General features: G+C 36.3%; 1 protein-coding gene across 2 annotated transcripts in view; it reads right to left on the bottom strand.

Moving 5' to 3' along the window:
- Positions 1-16154, bottom strand: part of LOC123827557 (ceruloplasmin) — an 80842-nt gene extending 64688 nt beyond the window's left edge. The window contains exons 1-2 of one of the 2 annotated variants that reach the window (XM_045852093.1): positions 15966-16154; positions 825-1072 (exon numbers count right to left, since the gene is read on the bottom strand). In XM_045852093.1, the coding sequence (XP_045708049.1) occupies positions 825-1072; positions 15966-16111 (394 nt within the window). In that variant the 5' untranslated portion in view covers positions 16112-16154. The remainder of the gene's footprint in view (positions 1-824; positions 1073-15965) is intronic. The other variant, XM_045852094.1, reaches the window with a different exon arrangement.
- Between the last annotated feature and the right edge of the window lie 4326 nt (positions 16155-20480).

Here is a 20480-nt window from a genome sequence, read left to right on the forward strand (position 1 = left end):
ATTTCAATAGAGTGTATAATGGCCTTGGCATTTTTGCTTATGATCAGAGATGACATTTATCGAGATATTTCTACATACTACCTTTGTCTCTATTTTATACATGAAGAAACTGAAGCACAGAAACTGAAGTAACTTGCGCAAGGTCATTCAGCCAGCACAAGGCAACATTATCCTTAAACCTTGGCCTATGATTTTTGAAGTCCTTGCTCTTAACTACAACCAAGCACCAACTTTTTTCATCATCGTTATCATCATTGAGTATTAAGGATGACATAACAGTCCTACATTCAAATAACCTTTTGGTTAATTGTGTCTCATATGTGACTCCTGAGCATGCACCATTGGCTGATGTATGAGAGTACCCATGCTGCCTTAGCAGCAGCCATTTATCTAAAGTTAGGATGGGAGGTGACAATGGCCAAAGTCTATTTACTGTTTGAATGATGAGACTATCCTTGCCTTGAGTCCTGTTTCTTCCTTTTGGATTTTTTCATTTTCTAGGCCTTCATGTACACTGTTTATATTTCTCGTTCTGACCACTTGGTTGGAAAGAAGTTGGGCACTAGAAGAACTTCCAGCTCTCACTGCCTTTCAATATGTGGATTCGCCCAGAAATCCCAACACATTCACACTTCACACAAACATACTCAAGAGAAACAAAATATTATTATGATGAACCAAAATAGTGATTAATAAAAATAGTTTGGATCTAAACAACATTGTTACTGATTTGACTAGAAGTAGAGTTCATAATCTTAGAAGTTAAAAGGTGTTCCTGCTGAAAAGTGAGAGGAAATTCCAGAGAAAGAATGAGCTTAACTTACCCTCATGTTCCTTAAAATAAGTTATGCCATGTGAATGAAAAGTGTAGGGCCTAGAGGCAAAGTTTTTTAAGTGGACATAAATGGTATCGCCAGTTTCTGCTTTGATTATAGGGCCTAAAAACCCCAGCCACGCAGGTTTTTCTATCGTCTTACTAAAGGTTTCATCTGTGTATTGAAGATAAATGGCCTTCTTGTATATTCGCCCAATTCTGTCGGGGCCACTTTGAAGATAGACATTGGAATCTTCCCTGCAAAGGAAAAGAAGACAGTCACTCTATCAGAAGCCATCATTTCTGGGGGTAACATTATAATTCAAAGAAATTAATGACCATATCACATTAAATGTTTGTCTATTGTTGTAGGGGTGCCTCCAAAAAATGAAGAGGAGAACTGGCACTTAGTCCTGGTGTTTTAATTATGTGAAGTGTCCCACATCATGTATGCAGCAGAGAACCATCTGTAAAGGTGCCATAGACATATGATGCACCTTACCAGAGTATGTCTTTCAAGATTTTTATATTAAAACACAGAGGAATTATGGAATAGAATATAAAATTAAAGTGAAATATTAAGGTAAAGCAGTTAAGATATTTGTCACTTATGGTAAACCTCTTTCGGCTTCTGGAAAAGTTTGAGTTTATAAGCAATCAATTTGTATATTTGTGTGTGTGTATATATATTTATATATACTATAAAGTAGTAGTAGTATTTATATATACTGTAAAATAGTAGTAGTATAAAGTAGTAGTAGTAGTAGTTAATTAATGATGTTAAATTAATTCTATTATTTTTATTTCTTTTAGTAGCACTAAATCAAGGTCAGAATTGATGTGTATGGCATGTGGGGGTTTTAAAATTACCTCTGGATTCAAATTACCCTTATATTTTTTAATCCCTTGCTACCAAGAATACTTGAACATTGAATGTTTATATTCTGATTAGTGGCTGATTAACAGTTGCTTAAAACTTTCCTAAAAAATATCAGTGAAATCAACAGGGGCCAGGGAAAAAAAAAAGAAAAGAAAGGAAGAGAGAGAAAGTGAGTTTGGTATTCCAACTTTGGAACTGATTCTGAAGTTATTGTCCTTAACAGAAGCTTGGACAGAAGCTTGGTGGGATCTGTGGGTGCTGCCAGTTAGTGGTTTAGGGGGACCAATTTTAAACCTGGGCTTTGGCAAGCCCCTCTTCTACAAGTGAGCAACCAACATTTCCTCCAGAAGAATAAAGCCTGCTAACGCTCAGGCTGATGATTTGGGGTGTGTGTTTGGGGTGTGTGTGTGTGTGTGTGTGTGTGTGTGTGTGTTGATTACTTTTGTCTCAGGGACTTTTGATGCCTCCTCATCTTCCACTCAACCCCTATAGCCCCAAATAACCTGACTGAGGAATAAACATCATCTTGTTTCCTCAGCTGTAAGCTCATAGGAGAGAGTGAGAGATATTTTCCTTTTCTTTTTCAGGACAAGAGTAGATCTTGTCTGGGAGCTCTGGAGTTTCATTGCTGCAGAGTTTAAAGACTTAGTTTTTTAAAAATCTAGGGCTTTAGCCAAAATTTTCTTAAGCTTTAGTGTGCATAGGTATCTACTGAGGACCTTGATAAAATGCAAGTCCCTGAACCCCACACCCACTGATTCTGATTCTGTGCATCTGACTTGGGGATCAGACATCTGCTTTCACTAAAAATATCCCCACCTCAAGTGTTCTGATGCTTCTCTGGACTCATTCAATAGCCTGAGTTGGGGAGGCTCTGAGGTGAAGGAAATGGCCCCCAGCTGCCCAGTCCTAGAGGTAGTAGAATTCCCAGAGATAGTGAGACAGAAAGGTGTCAGGGTCTATTTCCAGACCAGACTTGGTAGTGGCCAAGCCTCTGCTGGTGTGGTTCCATGGGAGCATCAGATTAAACCTGGGTGCTGGAGCCAAGGAGCATGTGTGCTTGGCAGTGGCCGTGATGGCTGAGTTTGGGCAGCAGGAGCAGGTGCTGAGAACAGCAGAGACATCGCGCTCTGGATTGACCAGGGGGTTTTGCCAATGAGCATGTCACAGTTGTTATCATACACCAAACACCCCCATTTTCCTGACTTGTGTAAACCCAAAGATTCTCAAATTTTTCACTTAAAAACAAATGAGATGGAGCCCCCTTCCCCATGCGGGTGGGAGGAAGGCCAAGCAAGATGTTTGAAAAATAAAGTAACACCTTTGGATCCAATATGGAATGGCAAATTCATGTTTATGCCACAATTTCCATTTGTTTTCATTTTCTAATTGTTTGTTGCAGTTTCCATTTTGTTAGAAGAAAACAGAAAAAAATATTCAGGCAGGCTCAGAGTCTTCAAGGACATCAAAATGCATGGAAAAACAGCAGGACAAGAATATCAATCCCCCCTGCCTCCTAAATTACAGCATTACTAGCAACAGGAATGTTCTTAATAAACAGATGTTTTAACAAACAGCAAAACTCTGAGGCACTGAAGACCACTGAGATGCAGACAGATTATCCAGTCCATACTGCTGACAGGAGCTAATCAAGAGTCCCATTCCAGTGTGGCACACAGCTGCAGCAGCAGAGCCTGCAGAGTGAAGATGCAGCCCTCTATCTCATCAGAAGAACCTGGACCTCTTGATCTCACAGGGTGCATCTAAACACCAGGATAAATTTTCCCCATTGTCTTTACACACTCCTATTGCTAGGAGATTGGTCCCAATTTTATATATATATATATATATATATATATATATATATGGCTCATAGATATATAGTAATATATTACTATATATAGTAACATTATACTATATTACTATAATATATGTTACTATATATAATAACCTAGTAACCTAGGTTACTATACATAATAACCTAGTAATATAATAGCCTAGTAACATATTACTATATATAACTATATATAATTATATATAGTAATATATATTAGATATACACTTTAATCTGTATTTTACCATGTCCTGTTGATGCATATCTCACACAAGGCCAAAGTTGAAAAATAGTTCTCAAATCCCTGTTTTATTGATTGATTTTAAAGAGAAAGAGGGTGGAAGAGAGAGAGAGAAAGACAGAGAGAGAAACATTGATTTGTTGTTCCAGTAATTTATTAATTCATTAGTCACTGGTATGTGCCCTGACCAGAGATCAAACCAACAACCTTGGCATATTGGGATGACACTAACCAACTGAGCTCCCTAGCCAGGGTTGAATAGCTCTTATTCTTAAAGCTTCATTTAAATACAGTGGTATGCACAGCAAAGGAAATTGTCACCAAATAAGAAGAAAACTCACAGAATGGGAGAACACATTCGCCGACACATCTGATAAGGGATTAATATCCAAAATTTATAAAGTACTTATAAAACTCAATACCAAAACAAACAACACAATTAAAAATTGGGCATAGGACCTGGGAGATACTTCTCCAAAGAGGACATACAAATGACCAATAGACATATGATCAATGTCACTAATCATCAGAGAAATGCAAGTTAAGACCATAAGGAGATACTATCTCCCACCTGTCAGAATGGCTATCATCAATAAATCAAAAAACAAGTACTGGCTAAGATGTGGAGAAAGGGGAACCCCTTTGCCCCGTTGCTGGAAATGCAGACTGGTATAGCCACTGTGGAAAGCACTATGGAGATACTTCAAAAAAATTAAAAATGGATCTGCTTTTTTACCCAGCAATCCCACTTCTGGGAATATATCCAAAGGAAACCAAAACACTAATTCAAAATAACGTAAGCACCCTTATGTTCATTGCAGTGTTATTTACAATCACCAAGATATGGAAGCAGCCCAAGTGTCCATCAACAGATGAGTGGATAAAGCAACTATGGAACATTTATACAATGGAATACTGCTCAGCTGTAGAAGAAGAGGAAGAGGAAGAAGAAGGAGGAGGAGGAGAAGGAGAAGGAGAAAATTGTACCCTTTGCAACAGTATGGATGGACTTGGAGAATATTATGCTAATGAAATAAGCCAGTCAGAGAAAGACAAATACCATATGATTTCACTCATATGTGGAATCTAAGGAACAAACTAAACTAACAAGTAAAACAGAGACAGATTCATAGATGGAGAGTAGGCTGACAGCTAGTTGAGGGGGGGATGTTAGGGGGTGGAGGGATAGAGCAAAAAGGACTCATGGTCATGGACAACAGTGTGATGATTGCTGTGGGGAGTGGGGTATAAGGGGACTAAATGGTAATGGAAAAAAATATAATAAAATATTTAAAAACAAATAAATGCAATGTGTATTTATATTTTCTAAAAGTGACTCCAAAGCACTTAGTCACATCTCATTTCAATAGAGCAGGCTTTGATAAAATGCTTTCATTGCATTGAAATTCTCCTGTATTAATTATTTCCTGAAATAGGAGGAGCATTGCTTAAACTTTATGGTTTCTTGTACACAATGATTTCAGGGGGAGGGGATTGAAAATTATTTTTCAAATAGTTGATCTGAAGTTTTAATATATTCAGGGTTTTTTTAAATTTGGAACTCCTTTTATATACTTAGCAATATGTAAAATATGTTTCACATCTTGTCTTTTGTGGTGAAACAAAATGAAGTCTTAACCAAATAGAGAAATATTTCACTTCATGTGATACTTTAGGGGAGGTGTATTTGTTTATGTTCTGCTTCCAAATGAACATCAGTGGGTCTTTGGGGAATATCTATTAAATTACAAGAGCACCACTTAGGGACAAAGGGCCAGTTACTGGAAGATTGCGGGAAGTTTGCCAGTCAGATACTCCATCCAAAGAATCTATTATAGTTGTTCTTTGAACCAAAAAAATAACTCACATTAATTGCAGTTCTTCCTGTTGGCAACTGTAACATGCTCCCTTCTATTCATTAGAATAGTTGTGTCCCTGGCTAAGTAATCACATCCTTCCTGTTTCATTCTTTTTTGTCCTCCAGTTTCTATAATCCTGCAGCCAACTCCTGTAATTTCTGGTAGGGTCAGACCCAGAAGTGAATTTTTAATGGTAGGAGAATTTAAAATAATTTTATACTGCCTTAGAAAGATAATAATAATGCTATTCCCTTCCATAAAAATTCATAATGCACTCAAATGGTCTTGACTAATGTTTATTATGGTTACTAAAGTGTGGTTACTAATATGTGCAAAGTTTCTGGATTCTTGGCTTCATTAATTGAGACATAGCATATGAGTTTTCTATCGCTGCGTAACAAGTTATGGCACAGCAGCTTAAAACAATATTCATTATCTCACAGCTCTGGCAGGACATGACTGAGTTCTCTGCTCAGGTTATCACAAGATGTTGGCTGGATGAGTGCTTGTCAGGAGGCTTTGTGGGAAAATTCACTCCCAGTTAATCCTCATTGTTGGCAGAATTCAATTCATTGTGTTTGCAGGATTGAAATTTTTGTTTTATTGCTGGCTGTCAGCTTAGGACCTCTCCCAGTTCCTTGTATTCCTTGTCAAGTGGCTCGTTTTATCTTCTAGTCAGCTACAGTTCCTTGAATCCTCAAATCTTTGAATCTTTCTGACTTCCTGGTCTTCCACTGGAGAGCCCTCTGCTTTAGATTACGCCCACTCTATTTTAAAGTCAACTATGCCATTGAATATAACAAATCATGGGAGGGATAACTCATGATATTGCAGAGATTTGGGATAAGACATCTTTGGGGATCATTTAAAAAATTCTGCCTGCTGCACATAGGAATCACAAGGGAAACCATCAGGAATTAACTGGTAGACAAAGACTCAGATTATAGGTCCTAACTAGCTTTACTCCACTGGCACAATGTGAACACAGTGCCTAGTATCAACCTTCTTTTGAGGCTGTTCTCAGGGGAAATAGCAACTGTGATAATAAATCTTAGAGCTTGAGAAGTATAAGATGCTAGAGCTATTTAATTAGCTCCTTCACATAGGCTGTTCTGTATAAAGTATTTGTAACTCACTAGCTATTGCTTGCAATTTTTTATTTGGCAACCTTGGAATATGAGTGATTGTAACTGACTTTTCCAGATTATGTTAGCTAATAATTATAACTTTTTGATCATAAAAAATTTTAAGACCATTTTTGAAGGGGTAAAGTGAATGCCTTCAGTGCAAACCTTTTATTAAAAAATATTTCATTTGCTTTCCTATTTGCTTAAATAGGGGATACTTTAAAAATTATTTTTTTTCTGATAATAATAGTAAATACAATATTTATTCACTTCTTTTGGTATTCTGATCACTCAACATCATAATTATAATACTTATTATTATACTATAGGGTGAAATGTTCTTAGTTCATTTTCTATTTTTTTTGGCCAGAATTCGAGTTGCAGTTACTTCTTAGTCATTGATTTTGCTTATAATGACATCTTCACTATACCATTTCTGGTTTATTTCTCACACCCATGATGGGCTGGAAAGCTAGGTCATGAGGTCTATAAAAACTGTGTTTAAATAAGAGACAATAAGCCTGAGTGAGAGCCTATAAAGTCAGTGTAAAGGGTATTGTGATAACTGTTCTTGTGCTTAGAGATTTTTCACTTACTTCTAGCTTTCTATATGTCACCAGGGAAAAAAGTTAACCTGAAGATAACAGGAGTACTATTATTTGTTGCCATTATATAGACAATAAACACAATAAATATTTAATTGGTGCCTACTATAGACTACTATCATGCCAGAACAGACTGTTGTGCTTACTAATTGTTTTGTATGTGTATGTCTCTCATTATTACTTAAATATAAATTATTTAGGAGCAGAAAACTATATTTTATAGAATCTTTAACTATTTATTAGTTTATGGAAGTGACAGATAAGGTACGTACCTTAGAAAATGTCAGAAATATAGAAAAATTACTTTTGACCTCATTCCTTCAGAAATGAATATTATTGGTATTAATATAAGAGAGGTAGACTATTTTCCTAGTTAAAAAAAATCCATATAGGCCTTGGTTGGTATGGATCAGTGGACTGAGTGGTGGCCTGTGAACCAAAAGGTCACTGGTTTGATTCCCAGGCAGGGTACAATGTCTGGGTTGTGGGCTGGTTCCCAGTAGGGGGTGTGTGAGAGGCAACCACACATTGGTGTTTCTCTCCCTGTCTTCCTCCTCCCTTCCCCTCTCTCTAAAAATCAATAAATAAAACCTTTAAAAAAAGAAAAGAAAAAGTAATGACAGAAAACTTCCCTAATTTGATGAAAGAAAAAGTTACACAAGTCCAGGAAGCATGGAGGTTCCCAATCAAGAGGAACCCAAAGAGGCCCATGCCAAGGCACATCATAATTAAGATGGCAAAATTCAAAGACAAAGAGAGAATCTTAAAGGCAGCAAAGGAGACACAGGAATAACATACAAAGGAGCTCTGATAAGGCTTGAACTTATTTCTCAACAGAAACACTAAAATCCAGAAGAGAATGACAAGAAATATTCCAAGTAATGAAAGGCAAAGGCCTGCAACCAAGACTACTCTACCTAGCAAGGTTCTCATTTAAAATGCAAGGTAAAATAAAGAGTTGCTCAGTAAAAAGAAGGCAAAAAGAGTGCACCTCTACCAAGCCAACATTGTAAGACATGCTAAAAGACTGCTTTAAAAAGATGAAGAGAAAGAGTGGGAGAGAACACAGGTACAAAGGGGAAAAATGGCAACGAATAAGTACCTATCGGTAATAAAAATGTAAATTGATAAATGCTCTAATTAAAAGACATAGTATAGCATAACAGATAAGAAAACATGATGCACACATACACTGCCAACAAGAGACCCACTTCAGAACAAAAGACCTATACAGACTAAAAGTGAAGAGCTGGAAAAAATATTCCAAGCAAATGGACAAGAGAAAAAGTCGGGGTAGCAATACTTATATCAGATAAAATAGATTTCAAAACAAAGGTCATAAAAAGAGACACAGAAGGACACTTCCTAATACTCAAGGGTAGAATCCATCAAGAAGACATAAAAATTCTAAACATATGCACTCAGTGTAGGGGGACCTAAATATATAAGGAAAATTTCGGAAGACTTCAAGAAAGATAATGACAGCAACACAGATATAGAAGAGGATTTTAACACCCTATTGTCAACAATGGATAGATTTTCCAACTAAAGAATTAACAATGATATTGTGGCACGGAACAATTCTCTAGATGAAATGGACTTAATTGACATATACAGAAACTTTCACCCCAAAGTTGCAAACTGCATATTCTTTTGAAATGTGCATGGAACATTTTCAAAGATTAGACCACAAGATAGGACACAAGACAAGCCTCAACAAATTCAGGATAATTGAAATCATATCAAGCATTTTCTTGGACCACAAGGGCCTGAAACTAGAAACCAACCTCAAGGAAAAAACTGAAAAATAGTCCAATTCATGGAGACCGAATAACATGTTATTAAACAATGAATGAGTTAACAATGAGTTCAAGGAAGAAATAAAAAAGTTTCCAGGAACCAATGAAAATGAACACATGACATCCCAAAACCTATGGGACACAGCTAAGGCAGTACCGAGGGGGAAGTTCACAGCAATACAGTCGTACCTACAAAATATGGAAAAATGTCAAATAAACAACCTAACAATATATCTGCAAGAACTTGAGGAACAACAAACAAAGCCCAGAGTAAGCAGAAGGAAGGAAATAATCAAGATCAGAGCAGAATTAAATGACATAGAGACTAAAAGAACAATTCAAAGGGTCAACGAATCAGGAGCTGGTTCTTTGAAAAGATCAACAAAATCAACAAGCATTTAACTAGACTTATCAAGAAAAACCGAGAGGGGAGCCAGATAAATAAAATCTGAAAGTGGGGAAATTACAACTGATACCACAGAAATACAAAGGATGGTAAGAAATTACTGTGAACAACTATATGCCAAGAAATTTAAAACCTGGGTGAAATGGACAAATTTCTAGAAACATAATTTTCCAAAACTGAATCAAGAAGAAGAAAACCTGAATAGGCTGATAACAGCTAGTGAAATTGAAGCAGTAATCAAAAAACTCCCAACACACAAAAGCCCTGAACCAGATGGTTTCACAAGATAATTTTATAAAACATTTAAGGAAGAGCTCACCTTTATCTTGTTAAACTATTCTGAAAAATCCAAGAAGAAAAAAGCCTCCCAAATTCTTTTTATGAGGCCAGCATCACCCTAAACCTAAAGTCAGATAAAGATACAACAAAGAAAGAAAACTACAGGCCAATATTTCTTATGAACATAGATGCTAAAATCCTCAACAAAATATTGGTGAATCACATCAAGCAGTACATTAAAAGGATCATACACCATGATCAAGTGGGATTCATCTCAAGGATGCAAGAATGGTATTATAGTCACAAGTCAATAAACATAATACATCACATAAACAGAAGGAAAGACCAAAATCTCATAATCATGTCAGTAAATGCTGAAAAAGTATTTGGTAAAGTACAGCACCCATTAATTACAAAAACATTCAGCAAAGTGGGAGTGAGGGAGCATTCCTCAACATAATAAAGGCCATATATGAGAAAGCTACAACCAACATCATACTCAATGGGAAAAACTAAAAACTTTCCCCCTAAGATCAGGAACAAGACAAGGGTGTCTGCTTTCATTACTTCTATTCAACATAGTATTGGAAGTCCTAGCCACAGCAATCAGACAAGAAAAAGAAAGAAGACATTTAAACCTGAAAGGAGTAAAACTGTCATTGTTTGCAGATGACATGATGGTGTACATAGAAAACCCTACAGACTCAACCAAAAAATTACTTGAATTAATAAGTGAATTTGGCAAAAACAGTGAGACACAAAGTCAATATTTAGAAATAGAAGCATTTTTGTACACCAACAATGAAATATCTGAAACAGAAATTAGGGGGGGAAATCCCATTTACTATAGCAAGAAGAAAAATAAAGTACTAGGAATAAACCTAACCAAGGAGGTAAAAGACTTATACTCGGAAAACTACAGAACATTGAAGAAATAAATTAAAGAACACAAATAAATGGAAGAATAAAGCCTATTCATGAGTTCAAATAATTAACATCATTAAAATGTACGTACTACTCAAAGCAATTTGTAGATTCAATGCAATCCCTAATACCAATGCTGTATTTCGCAGATATAGAACACACATTTCAAAAATTTATATGGAACTATAAATGACCCTGAATAGCCTCAGCAATTTTGAGAAAGAAGAACAAAGTAGAAGGGATCACAATGCTTGATATCAAACTATATTACAAGGCCACTGTAACCAAAACAGTCTGGTACTGGCATAGGAACAACACATAAATTAATGGAACAGAATAGAGATCCCAGAAATAAATGCATGTCTCTATGGTTGATTAATATTTGACAAAAGATCAGGAGAATAAAGTGGAGTAAAAATAGCCTCTTCAAGAAATGGTGTTGGGAGATCTGGACAAGTACATGCAGAAAAATTAAACTACACCACCAACTTACACCATATGTCAAAATAAACTTAATATGGATAAAAGATTTAAATATAAGTTGTGACACCATAAAAGTCCTAGAGGAGAAGATAGGTAGGAAAATTTCAGATATCCCATGCAGCAATACTTTCACTGATATGTCCCCTAGAAGAGCAAGGGATATAAAAGAAAGAATAAACAAATGGGATTACATCAAATTAAAAAGGTTCTGCATGGCTAAAGAAAACATCAGCAAAATGAAAAGGGAACCAACTGTATGGGAAAATATATTTTTCAATGGTACTTTGGACAAAGGTTTGATCTCCAAAATATATAAAGAACTCACACGACTCCACACTGGGAAGACAAACAAGCCAATTAAAAATGGGCAAAGGACCTGAACAGATATTTCTCCAAGAAGGACATACAGAGGGTCCAGAGCAATATGAAAGGATGTTCAGCATCACTAGCCATCAGAGAGACTCAAGTTAAAATTACAATGAGATACCACTGCACACTGGTCAGAATGACCATCATAAACAAATCAATAAACAACAGGTGCTGGAGAGGTTGTGGAGAAAAGGGAACCCTAGTGCACTATTGGCAGGAATGCAGACTGGTGCAGCCTCTATGGAAAACAGTATGGCATTTCTTCAAAAAAACTAAAATGGAACTGCTTTTTGACTGAGTGATTCCACTGCTGGGATTCCACTGCTGGGATTATACCCTAAAAATCCTTAACTATCAATTCAAAAGAACCTATGCACCAATGTTCATAGCAGCATTACTAGTAACAGCCAAGTGCTATAAACAGCCTAAGTGCCCATTAGTAAATGAGTGGATAAAAAGACTGTGCTACACATACACAATGGAATACTACGCAGGAGAAAGAAGGAAGGAACTCCTACTCTTCACTATAGCATGGATGTAACTGGAAAGTATTATGCTAAGTGAAATAAGCCAGGCGGTGAAAGACAAATACCATATGCTCTCACCTATAAGTGGAACCTAATCAACAAAACAAACAAGTAAGCAAAACAGAACCAGAGACATGGGAATAAAGAACAAACTGAAAGTGATCAGAGGGGAGGGGGAGGGGGATAACTGGGGAAAGAAGGGGAAAGATCAAGTCAGGGAACATGTATTACCTTCAAGGAACATGAAGTACCTTCAGACAAGGGACAATGTGGGGGGAGGATTGAGTGTGGGAGGGTGTGGTCAGGGCAGAGGAAAGCAGTGGCAGGGGGAATGAGGACAAATGTAATTGAACAACAATAAAAAATTTAGAAAAAATGAAATTGGGATTTTGAATGGGATTGTATTAAATCTGTATTTTGCTTTGGATAATATGGCTATTTTAACTATGTTGATTCTTTCAATCTATGAACACAGAAAATTTTCTATTTCATTGTGACTTTTTAAATCTCTTTTAATAATGTTTTGTAGTTTTCAGTATATAGGTCCTTCACATACTTTGTTAAGTTTATTCTAGGTATTTTATTCTTTTGGTTATAACTGCAAAAGAATGGTTTTTTAAAATTTGTTTTTCTGAAGTTTCATTGTTAGTATATAGGAAAGCAGTGGATTTTTGTACAATGATTTTTGTATACTGCAAGTTTACTGTATTTGTTTATTGTTTTTAATAGTGGTTTGGTGGAGTCTTTAGGGTTTTTATATACAGAATCATATTATCAGCAAAAAGTGACACATTTGTTTCTGCCTTCCCAATTTGGATATGTTTTATTTCTTTCTCTTGCCTGATTGCTCTGGCTAGGACTTCCAGAACTGTATTGAATAAGGGTGGTGAGAGTGGGCATCCTTGTCTTGTTTCTGATTTTAAGGGAAAAGCATTTTAAGGGATATTCAATATTTATTGAATATGATATTGGCTGAGGGTTTATCATTTGTGGCCTTTATTATGCTGAGGTACTTTCCTTTTGTACCTATTTTATTGAGTGTTTTAATCATAAATGGATGTTGCATCTTATCACTTTTTCTGCATCCATTGGTAAGATCATATGATTTTTAGTCTTTGTTTTGTTAATGTGGTGTATTACATTGATCAATCTGTGTGAGTTGAACTGTCCTTGTGCCCTGTAATGCACCCCACTTGATTGTGATGCATTGTTTTTTTAATTTATCATTGTATTTTATTTGCTGGTATTTTGTTTAGGATTTTTGCATCTATATTCATCAGGGATATTGGTCTGTAGTTTTCTTTTTTGTGTATTATCCTTTCCAGGTTTTGGTATCAACACTGCTAACATGGATTAAGAAGTATTGACTTTACTTCATTTTTTTGGAAGAGTTTGAGAAAGATAAGTATTAAATCTTTGAATGCTTGGTAGCATTAACTAGTTAAGCAATCTGGTTCTGGAATTCTGCTTTTTAGAAGGGGTTTGATGTTTGTTTCAGTTTCCTCATTGTTAGTCGGTCTATTTATATTTTCCAATTTTCATGATTCAGTCTAGGAAGGTTATATATTCCTAGGAGCTTATCCATTTTTTCTAAGTTATTGAGTTTGGTGGCATATACTCTTTCACAGTATTCTGGTACGATCCTTTGTATGTTTGTGATGTCTGTGGTAACTTCTTTCATTTTTTACTTTGTTTTTATGGGTCTTCTCTCTTTTTTTCTTAGTGAGTCTAGCCAGGTGTTAGTCAATTTTATTAATCTTTTCAAAGACCCAGCTCTTTGTTTTATTAATTTTATATAGTCTTTTTGTTCTCTATTTCATTCAGTTCTGCTCTAATTTTTATTATTTCTATTCTCCTGAGTTTGGGTTGCTTTTGTTCTTCTCTTTCTAGTTATTTAAGATGCAATGTTAGGTTGTTATTTGGGATTTCTCTTGTTTCTTGACATAGGCTTGTAAGATATAAATTTCAGTCCTTTTATTACTGCTGTCACTTCATCCCAGAAGTTTTCATATGTCATATTGTCATTCTCATTTGCCTTTCTATGTCTTTTGACTTTTTCTATTTCATTTCATATTTTGCTCTATTCCTCAGTGTGAATCTCTCCACATTAGGAGCAAGTAGAAGATTTTACAATCCAGCCTATAATTTTTTCCAGGTTTATGTATATCTCTTAATCATTTATTTTTACTTATTCACAAACATTTATTTAGTGTCTCCTATGTTCTAGGTATACTTATGTTCTATGTTCTACCTACAAAGCAGTGAATGCAATGGATGCTTTTGCTGTCATCTCAATATATATTTTCCTTTTAGTTGTCCCAGATCTTCAAGGTCAATATCAGCTTAAACTCAGTTCTCTGCCTAACACCCATCTTGTACTCTTTCCATCTTATTTCTCAGCCCATTCATCTCCACTTCTTTAGGCTTCATACAACAGGGATGCCAGTTATATCCAGTGGTATTTTATCATCCTTTGGTGACTGGATTGGTGTTACAGTCTGAATATTTATGTTCTCAAAATTCAGATGTTGAAACCCTACCCTTTAATGTAATGGTATTAGAAGATGAGGCTTTGGGAGGTGCTTAGTTCATAAGAATGGAGCCCTCATGCATGGGTAAGTACCTAAGAAAAGAAGTTCCTGAGAGATCCATAGCCCCTTCCTCCACGCGAGAACACAGTGAAAAGGCCATGAACCAGGAAGACAGCTCTCACTGGAATGCTGGTCTTTAATCCTGGGCAACTTCCCAGACTCCAGAACTGTGAGAAATAAATTTCTGTTGATAATCTACCCAGTTGGTGGCATTTTGTTATAATAACCTTAACTAAGACAGCTGGACATGCTGGTCATTGGAGACAAAGAAGGAAGCAAAAACTTGCTCCCTAAGTTCATTCATACAAAACTTTTAGCATAATATTGGCAAAACTGCTGAAGCCCTGGTCAATATTCACTATTTAGATGTAGTAAAAGAAATCACAGGCAGAGTAAACAGTGCCATCTAGAGTATGCATGACTCCAGGCTGTTGCTGAAACCACAAGAGATTATCAAACCAATGTTGCAGAACCTACCTAGCACAGACAGTATAAAAACAAAGAAATTCTTTCCCACCACTCTTTCACCCCCAAGAAAAATTCTTAATAAATTCCCTTTATTTTCTGTTCTCTAATTCCTAGAATTAGAGACTTCTTTATTGAAGCATGCTTGGGGCACTCTTGCACTTAGTTTATGCCCAATAAAGCTGATTTGATTTTGATCATGAGTAATGGCAGAAAGTGGTGGTTAGGAGTATAGAGTAAGACAGTACTTCTTTTTTTTTAATGTGTATGGTTTTCCTATAAAAACTGCATATAATTTATATTACATTTAATCAAGGAAAATACTGAATCTGTATAAAATAATTGTTCTGGTAAAACCATAAATATATGTCATACTCCTAAGAAGAGAATATTACCTCAAGCCAAATTTAAGAAAACAATTGCATGATGTATTAGTTTTATTTACAATTATTTTTTAGATAAGAAATTTCCTTACTGTATATCACTACATTAATAACAACAATTAGATAGTATTATCATCTATGCATTTATTTTTTACTATGAAAAATTTCAAACATCCAGGGGGTAGGAGTAGAGCTGACTCTCAAAAAAAAAAAAACCCCCAGGAATTTAGAGAACATTTATTAAAGTGTCTTGGGTTTCAATTCCACATTTTGCAGTCTCTGTATATGGCAAATTAAATAAATATTTCATCTTATTGGCTTTCCTTTTAAACTGATAATTTATAAATTTTATCTATAAACAATAAAAATAGTGACTTACATGTCAACTGAAATAAGTTTCTTTCCCCCATTTCCAGAGGCATAGTTCCAAGTTGTTTCAATAATTCCAATGTAATAGTGCTTATCTTTTGCCCAGACTGTGCTACTATATAAAAACAAAAAAATACCCAGCAGCAGAATCTTCATTTTTCCCCCTTCTTGGATCCCCAGAAGCAATGAAGTGAAGTCAGAAGCAGGCAGCTTTATAAATGAGGCTCTCTTCCTTTATTTGCTTAATTGACACAATTTAATGTTGCGTAAGAGTAAACCGTTCGTTAAAGCAAATAACACTTTGCGAGTTTTAGTTCAGTTCTCGTAATCCCAGAAAAAAAAAAAACCAGTTTTCTGTTGCCAACCTCCTCCGATTACAAATAAAAGTCAACAGTTATTGCTGGTGGACTAGAGTTTGCATAACTGTGCTTCTTCCACTCCTTGTGTAAACTTCAGAAAGGCAGAGAGCATCTCTAAATGCTTCTTTTGTTCCTCCAACAATAGGCCACAGTACAATGCCCCGCAGCTATGACCTGCCAATAGACCAGGATGAAAATTATGCATAGTGAATCAAAACATGTGGCTTTTTACTTTCAGAAAGTCTAACAATACTTACTTGCAACTTTAAAACATGAAACATGATCTTTACCATGCCAAATTTAAGGACCTAAAACTAGAAATTTTATTTTGAAGGATTTATTTATTCTGTGAGTTCTGAACACATCTGCATAGAAAGTTTACAGGTTATTCTGTATTACTATATGCAAATCAGTAGCAGAGCATATTGGAGGTTATAATTCTGTTTCAATCATCAAAGAAATCAGACATAAATCAATGTGTTTTTAAAGGCAAAGGTTAGTCTTAGTAAATATGAGAAAGTGCAAAGTTTATTAACCTGTGATTTCTGCTTTTGACATGGATGTGAATTTTAGGGAAAAATGTTTTTAATACTCTATCCTTAGTCACGATATATTTGTCTAAAAATATAAGGTAGCTTTTTTCTTAGCTAAAGAAAGGCCTGGTGATAACTGCCTATTTTGTGCTAGTATAAACTTTTCCTTTAGAATACCACAATCTTTTAGTATTGTATTTGCCAAAAGTTGTTTAAAGAAGGAGATTGGGATAGGAGAAAGTACTCCAATGTTTGAACAATTTGTTTATTTAATTAGCATTACTGAAGGATCCCACTGTGCTGGGGCCGCCCGTTGCTAAGCACTGGGGAAAAAACAGTGAACCTCTACCCTCTTCAACTTACATTGATTGCACTTAATAGGGACTGACAATATACAAACAAAGAGTGAAATACCCAGTATTAGCAGAAAGTGCTATGGAGAAAAATAAATCAGTGAAGAATAATGAAAGTGAATAATAAATCAGTGAAGAATAATGATGACGATCAAAATCTGGTGGCACCACTTGACATCAGGCAATCTACTTGACCACAGCCTCAGTTTCTCATCTCTGAAATCTCAGTCTCGGAGGTCTGTTTTACGTTCATTGAAATGATCCATGTTAAGGCACATGGTGGACATGCTCCTCTCAGAAGCCAGTAGTAATCTCAAGTAATTGTCTTGATACAGAAAACGGAGACACAGTAGTACACCCAGGATGTCCCAAGACCTCATTCTGGAGTCACCTTAAATGATAGTGCTCCTGCTTCCCACCCTGGCCCACTGAAAGGACTTGAGTGGGGCCAAAATCTTGCCCAGACTCCACTGGCCAAACTCTGTGCCTTGCAAGATGCTGTTCTTTTTAAAAATATATAGAATTGTAAACTTGAAAACTATAAATTTTTATTAACCAATGCCACCCCAATAATTTCAATAAAAATTTGAAAATTAAATTAAATTAAATTAAATTAAATTAAATTAAATTAAAAAGAATCAGCCCACACTGACAGGCAATCTTTCAGTAGTTCATTCTCCCAGAGGAAGGGGACACTTGTTTCTAATTGACACCACGCCAATCTATCTGTATGAGCCAGCAGCTTTCTGGGCACTTCCTTTCCCATCTTCTACTCCATGCTCAAACTCAGCCCTATTGGTTGAAATGATGGTGATCAGAGCACCACAACAATCCCTGAAGTCACTTCTTCTATCACATTCTACACTAAAAAACTGCTCAGATAGTTAGTTACTGAGGGCTCCAGGGAGTTGCAGCAGTTGCAGCTCCCCTCATACTTGGGAAATAAAATGGTTCAATTGCAACACCCCTGACCAGTGCAGTGAACATTTTATGGGGGAATGCAGGAAGGGTTGTAAAGTCCATATTTATGTCCAGTTTTGTGACAGTTGCCCTTCCCATTAAAAAGCATGTAGCTGTGTGGGACAGGAAGTGGGGAAATGCTCTGAACCTCAGATACATCTAAATAAGATGGGAAGAGTACTGGGAGTAATAAGCAACCAGCCCTTGACAGAGTCCTTTGACACTACAAACCTCCTTACAGTGATTTCAGAGTTAGTACCTAAAAGTGAACTGTGAATAATGTTGCTATTGAGCATTTCTGCATTAAAAAAAAATGCATCATGACCAGCACAGACAGGGATGGAACAAGAAGGCAGGGGGCCCACCAGGAGAGGCTCAGCAGATTTAGAGTATTGAGGAACTAGAAGAGAAGAATCTGGATTGCACTAAACAGCTGTCCTCCTAGCTGCATCTGTCAGGTCTTGACTTCAGAATAGCAGGTATACTTTATAGTTTGTTATAAATAATTATTATACACCTAAGATAACTATCTAGTAACCTGGGTTACATAGCACAAGTTTTAATCATTTTCCACACGTTTTCTTGTCACCTTAAAAATTCCTCACCTGGGTAAGTCTTACTTGCATTAAGCAATCAAGATTCTGGGGCTGATATTGGTTAAAATCAAAGAAGCAACCATTTTTATAGAATATCACTTCAGCTTTATTTCTTCTGTCTGGCAAGATGCAAACTACCTCCACTATTCCTGCTTATACTTGTTAGTGTTTTGTAGATCCATGAGAACTGACTTTCAGCCTCTCCTCCATGATATCAGAAGTATTAAGATGCAAACAAACAAGGATAGCTTTTCACTTTGTGGTAGAGAGAGACGTTAAGTATAAAATAGCAGGTCATTTTGTCCATGACCAGTTAGATCACCACAGTGCTATCTTTGTCACAGAAAATTGTGTAACTCTGGAATTTTATGGGTGAGTGTGGTCACGTACAGAACTTTGATAATGAGTCCACTGGCTTGACCTACGAGTCAGGTCAAACACAATGAGGCTGGTCAGTTCATGATTATTTAGGGGATGATGACACAGATAGGTCTTTGGTAGCTCCAACCCCTTTGGTTGCACATGTGTGGGTCAAGGCCCTACTCATCATTTCCAAACATGCAGAGGGGTCACAGGCAAGGGAAGGGAGAAATTCCAGACTCTAATACAGGAAAAGCCAGCCTTAATGGTGTTGACATCTCCAGTACTACAGGAAAGGAGATTTTTAAAAATGGCATATGTATTCAAACTACTTATTTAGTCTTGTTCTCTCACAACATTGAATGAAGTGGAAATCAAAGCATATGATTTATTAACAATGGAAGAGAATCACAATACTAGAATTAATTTTACAAAAGATTAAAGAATATTTATTCATGAGTCTTGATTAGATAGAACTTCAATGTGTTTCCTGAAGCACTTTCCTCCCTTGTCTTGTTTCTATACCACCATTCTGGGTTATACACTCTGCATAGCACTTAATTAACACTTTGATTTGTGCCCAGGTCTTAATTTATAAAGGTGACCGAGTGATGACATGAAGAGGCCAATGCCATTGAAAGAAAATTTGCTGTCACTCACAATTTTCCTAGAATGGAGAGGCACACATGTCATGCAGGGCCACAGGGGGAGGCACCGGATATTTTTAGGAGGCAGAAGGAGAAGTCAGGGGAAAAAGGAAGTATAGGTTACGGCCTTTATTGGAGTTTCTGTGGAAAAGGCAAGGCAGGGAAAACAGATTAGGATTGGCTAGTTTCAATAATTCCAGCAGGCTTTGGGGAGTAGGGACTGTCTCTAGTTGTCTGGTACTTGGTTGTGGTTGATTTAGGACAGGGGAAATAGAGGCTTGGTGTGTGAGAGTTAGTGAAATGGTTGAGGGTATGGACATTTGATTGGTTGGTTTGCATATGTAAGTCTGGTTTACTGACAGATTGTTTATTATCTCTAGGAATTAATGGGCTCTGGGAGAGGCAGTTTCTCCTCAGACAGCAAGTACCCTCTCCCTTCCCTGCAGGTGTTAAAACATATAATATTAAAAATTAGATTCAGACTTCTGGCGAAGATGGAGGTTTAGGCAGATACACATTGCCTCCTTGTACAACCAAAAGAATCAAAACAACACATTTAAAAATAAAAAATAACTAGAATCTCCAGAAAATTGAACTCTATGAAAGTCAGACAATGAAGGAGTTAAAGAAGAAATATTCATTCAAACTGGGAGGAAGGACAGCTGGGGTGGAGAGGATGCAGAGCAAGTGGTGGCCAGTGGAGTCACCCACATTTGT

Source organism: Phyllostomus hastatus, unplaced genomic scaffold (genome assembly GCF_019186645.2).
Source record: "Phyllostomus hastatus isolate PE091 unplaced genomic scaffold, TTU_PhHast_1.1 phas_contig_86, whole genome shotgun sequence".
Taxonomy (NCBI): domain Eukaryota; kingdom Metazoa; phylum Chordata; class Mammalia; order Chiroptera; family Phyllostomidae; genus Phyllostomus; species Phyllostomus hastatus.